This window comes from Mytilus californianus, unplaced genomic scaffold, assembly GCF_021869535.1.
Source record: "Mytilus californianus isolate M0D057914Y unplaced genomic scaffold, xbMytCali1.0.p SCAF_5, whole genome shotgun sequence".
In the NCBI taxonomy this organism is placed as follows: Eukaryota; Metazoa; Mollusca; class Bivalvia; order Mytilida; family Mytilidae; genus Mytilus; species Mytilus californianus.
Window position 1 is genome coordinate 100,950,378 of NW_026262701.1, and position 5,384 is coordinate 100,955,761.

At 37.2% G+C, this 5,384-nt stretch overlaps 1 protein-coding gene across 1 annotated transcript; it reads right to left on the reverse strand.

The window, feature by feature from the left end:
• Window positions 1-1,321: 1,321 nt before the first annotated feature.
• Window positions 1,322-5,164, reverse strand: LOC127702119 (uncharacterized). The gene has a single exon (XM_052206191.1). The coding sequence runs from the start codon at window positions 5,162-5,164 to the stop codon at window positions 1,997-1,999; it is 3,168 nt and encodes a 1,055-aa protein (XP_052062151.1). The 3' UTR covers window positions 1,322-1,996.
• Between the last annotated feature and the right edge of the window lie 220 nt (window positions 5,165-5,384).

Genomic DNA, 5,384 nt, shown 5'->3' on the forward strand with positions numbered 1-5,384 from the left:
AGAAGACTTTTACTTAGATGATAATGTGTGTGCGATCATGGTTTGCTATCTAGACAATTAGAAATCTTTCCGAACTTTTAATAAACTCAAAGACATTTTTGAAAATGGTTTGGTTTTGCTCTAGAGAAAGAAGATAACTACCCGAGGTTAGTAGTTCGATGTTAATTTTACAATCTTTTGGAAGCCAGCGCAGACTTTCAAACATTTTATTTCGTATGTCTGAATATAATATACATTTAAAAAAGAAATGATAGGAATCTTCACGATTAACACCACAGCGGCAAGAAGGGTCAGAAATAATATTGACCCTATATAGATCATAGTTTAAGGATGATGCAAAACATCAAAGTTGGGTTAGAATAATATTCAGTTTTCGAATTCCAAACTCATATTGCTTCGGTACAAATATGTTACTCTGAGGGTAAAGATTTTTTAGTTCAGTTTTAAATTTATTTATTGATTCCGCATCACGAGTTGAATCATCAAGATTATTCCAAAGACGTATGGTTGATGGAATAAATGAATCATTAGTCAATGCTAGTCTGCAGAATGGAATATTGATGTCATTTCCATTGCGTAGAGGATAGACCGTCATACTTTGGATTTTTGGGGGAATTAAATTTGTCAAATATTCTGGAACATTATTTTTTTAATATTATAAAACATTTGAATTTTTCTTCTCTCTCTTCTTTCAGCTAATGTTTCCCATCCAAGTTCTTCATAAATAACCCTTGAGCTTTTGAATATAGGTAACCCCGTTACTATTCTAGCAGCTTGGAGCTGTAATTGCTCCAGTTTATTGATATAACCTACCCCAGTATTATCCCAAACTTCACTGGCATACTCAAATAAAGGTCTTATAAAAACTAAATAGAGTTTTTCTAAATTTTTTCTGCTCAGTTTATATTTCAACTTCCTTAGCATATTTATATGTTTAGATGTGCTTAAGATAATATTATCAACGTGGACATTCCATTTAGCATCATTGCTAAATGTAACCCCTAAATGTTTATGAATATTTGTAATAGGTATATTTTTATCATTGAATATAAAGTTCATTTCTGGGATTTCAACATTAGAAAGTTTTATCTGGATTAAAAGACATTAACCATTTTTTGGACCATTCGTTCAGCTTTTCCAGATCATGGTTTATCACAGTTTCTATCTGCAATGCATCACGATCCGCACAGCTGAACGACGTGTCATCTGCAAAGAGTCTGCACAGAGAAATAAGTCTTTCTGCAATATCATTAATATATATTATAAAAAGTATCCAAGTACAGGGTACTGAAGGGTGTTAAAATATCCATATCTACGGATATGAACGTAGATAACGAATTTATCCCCGGTCTAAGTCCAAATCTTGCGATTTTTAGAGAAATTCAACCACAAAATGTAACGTGAAAGCAACGTTTTTTTTAATTTTTTTAAAATCTTTTATTGAAATTTGGGAATTTGACATATTTTTAACGGGGTGTAGGGTACTACCCTTGGTAGAACCCTACAGGTAGTCAAATATAAGACGTTTTTAATCCAGAGACAGAGAAACGGCAATGGGTCGAATTTGGCACTCAATGTTGTGAGAGTTACATCATAGACGGTGTGACGTCAACGTGGGTCATTTGCATAGCTAGGTCAGTAGTCCCATTAATTGACAATGTGGCAGCCAAGTGATGCATTTACTAAAATGAGTGCAAATGATCGACATAATAAGATAAAATCGTTAGTTGATTAATTATTTAATTACAGACATCATGGATAATCTACAGAATTCGATATTTCACAAGGAACAACCATGGAACTAAGGAAAACGCGCGTGATGTTCCCCGTTGTAATGGGTAGCAACGTCCGGGTATATGGGTTAGCCTCACCCAGGGGCTATGGGTTTTGTAACGAGAAATATACTAAGCCGGGGATAAGGGTTCATATTTCCTGTTAGTGTTTTACATCCCCTGAGTATATATACTAGAAAGTAGCAAAATTAATGTCATCAGATTTAGTCTTTAGAAGTAACCGGCTTAGGTTGTTTATAATTTGCGACAGGAGTAAAGTTAACAGGATATCCAAAAGCCTGCGGTCCGACTACTTCCAAGGCTCTTGGCGTCTTCATTATATCTGCTACTGGCAGCACCAGGACAGAGCATCGAAGCCCATAACGGACCATTTCGGTAGTAATGGGTTCGGCAGTATCGTTGTCTACAATTGTTATCAAATCAGGGGTACAAGCAACGACATTTGGTGAGTTATTTTTCTCTTCGGTACTTTTACGTGCAATTAGATTCTCATTTTGAAATTCAATGAAGAGAAATTGTCCGGAATAACTTTCAAGTCCAGTTACATCAACAAAACCTTTGCTGAAACCTCCTGTTGTCTCTCGTCTAACGTCGGTTATTTTCCCCGATATCAACTTTTTACCGTCCTCAAGGTTTATTATTGCTTCTATAGGATCTGTTTTCTCCTTCCGCGACGTCATTATTGTGTTTCCAAGATTCCATGCTCTGCTATATGATAACAAGATTGTTTTATCTAAAACTTCGCTTTTTGTAAGGGTTGAAAAAATGATTCCAGCCATACATCCCATTTCGATCGTCTCCCGTCTGAAAAAAGTTTCTAGGTCTTTCGCAGTGTCCATATGTAACGCTACAACTCTTCTTCCTTTATCGTCTGCTAGTGTGGCAGGATACGGTTTGGCACCATAAATAAAAGGACAAAACATCTGCAGTTCAGGGAAAGCCCTTCCCATCCCATCACAATCAAGAACAGGCAATCCTAACTCTGCTCCGACCAATAAAGGTTCAATGGCATTCAGTCCTCCTATTTCAGCACCCATTAGTCCGACTATGTTCTTTTTCCCTTCTAAGTTAGTGATCGACCCACTGTCTCTTTCCGAGATTGTTACGTAGTCTTTTATAAACGTACAACCAATGCCTGTTTTAATATCGACGCCATCTTTGCTATAAAGATCGCCATCCTGATATTGTCCTACTGCATATAGATCCTTCATACATTGAAGAGCAGTTAATATTTCACCACTCACTAATTTCTCAGAAATAACATACGGAGCACCCATGAAGGAAGGCAGAGCAATCAAATCGTTATTTTCACTTCTGTTTCTAAAGAAAGTATATGGATTAACAATTTTTATTTCCTTGCCATTGATAATTGCACGTTTTGCTAAGACTTTACCAAGGTTTGGAGATCCGCCACCACCGCAACCCAATATACCCGCTCCTATTCCTATACATTCAATATCGTAAACTGAAAGAATCCATTCATTCTTTTCATTAATAAAAGGCGCACTTTGTACTATTATTCCGTCCTGCTTGACGGCATTTATGATGTGTTCAGTCTGTTCTTTCTCGAAATTACTAGAATTTTCCAACGTCGGTTCGGATGGAAGGATAAAATCTTTATCAATGATAACGGTAGAAGCCTCATTAAGCGACTTCATGTCACCTACTACCTTACAGTTGATTCTGGTAGCATCTCCGGGTAAATAAGTTATTGGATTGTCTGATTTTTCTAATATGATAATGGTTTCTTTGTCGACTCCTCCTTTCGCTGCTACGTCTGTTGCAAATTTAATTCCGTCTTCTTTTGCTTTACGTATTGCCTCCTCCATGATGGCTTTTCTAATTCTTTTCTTGACATCATCATAATTTTCTCTAGGATTTATTTCCATTTCAGTTGTAGTTTTGGCATTAATATCTTCTTCGCTGATCTCCTCAGCTAAATGAACAACATATTCTACTGACCCAGACATCTGACTCAAGGCTGCACCAACGGCATTTGCAACTTCAAAATGACTCGGAAAAAGGAGGTCTGATGCTCCTTCTAATCCCTTCTTTATATCTAAAATCATTCCGCCACCGCCGACTAATATAACTGGAAGTGGTTCTGCTGACAGTTTCACGCTGTCAATAGCAATTTCTACCATAGATTTTATTTTTTGGATCCCCTTCTCCACCAGGTCAAGTGGCAAATGAGAAACATTTGTCGAGTTACCCAAGGTGGAATTTCCAACAGCAACCGCTAAATCTGTGGCGGTCAAACATTCCATTCTGCACGAGGATATATCGTTTTGAAATATAAATGCCTCGTTCATTATGTTATATCCAGCACTCCTGGGTCCAACTGTTATTGCAAATTTGTCATCTTCTTTTTGTTGCCCTACATACGAACCACCTCCAAGACCTATACTGTGCACATCAGGCATTCTGAAATTTGTTCTTACACCGCCGATCTTTATTTCTGTAGATGCTTCTCTTGGAAACCCTTTCCTTAGAATTCCAACATCTGTTGTAGTTCCACCTATATCAACAACAATACCATCTTTGATTCCTGACAGGAATGCGGCTCCTCTCATGCTGTTTGTCGGTCCAGATGCAAATGTACAAACTGGATGTTCCAACGCGTATTCTTCTCCGACTACAGTGCCATCATTTTGCGTTAGATACAATGGGCATGTAAGTCTTAAACTTAACAAAGCGTCTGTAAACCCCTTGATTGTTTTTTTGCATAATGGTTTCAAGCTCTCATTCAGAATAGCAGCATTTTCTCTTTCTATCAGACTTGTTTGGCCTATCTCATTCGATAATGTAATGCTTGCATCTGGAAATTTAGATAGGATTATGGTTTTCACTAATTCTTCCTGCTCTTTTCGTAAAGGAGAGAATATCCCACAAATCACAAAATTTGAAATGCCTTCTTTGTATGACTCTGATACTATCTTTAATATTTCAAGTCTATCGATGGGTGAAATTTCACGTCCATCAACCTGATAACCTCCACTGACGAAGTGCGTCCCACCATTTAAGCATGAAGCTAAATCAGGAGGAAAATCAGAGAATGGCGGCACTTGTCGTGATGCTGTTCCGCATAATCGTATAACCGTTACTTTTGTCAGTTCTCTCCTCTGTACAACCGCGTTTACGAAATGTGTTGTTCCAATATTAACGCGTTGTATTGCCAGTTCCTGTTGCTTATTTCTCTGACTGATCGCAAGGAGGATAGCATGTGAAATACCTGAAGTAACATCTTGGGTTGTAATTGATTTAGCAGACGACAAGACTCGGGGTTGTTTACAATTTGTTTGTAAAATGACAGCATCGGTATTGGTACCTCCGACGTCTACACCAATGACACATTGTAATATTTTATCCATTTTCAGCCTGAAATAAAATTTGCAGCCTGAAATAAAATTTGTAATTAGTATATTATTTCTACCGTTTTTTAGACACTAAAGTCATCCTTTCTCAATTGTCCTTGACAAGAAAGAAGGTTAATCCTTATTTTGAAATCACAAATTTATGGAAAAGGATCAGACAGGGGGCAAAAGCTCGGTTTTCACTAAATTTGAGATATGTACAACCTGGGACATAATA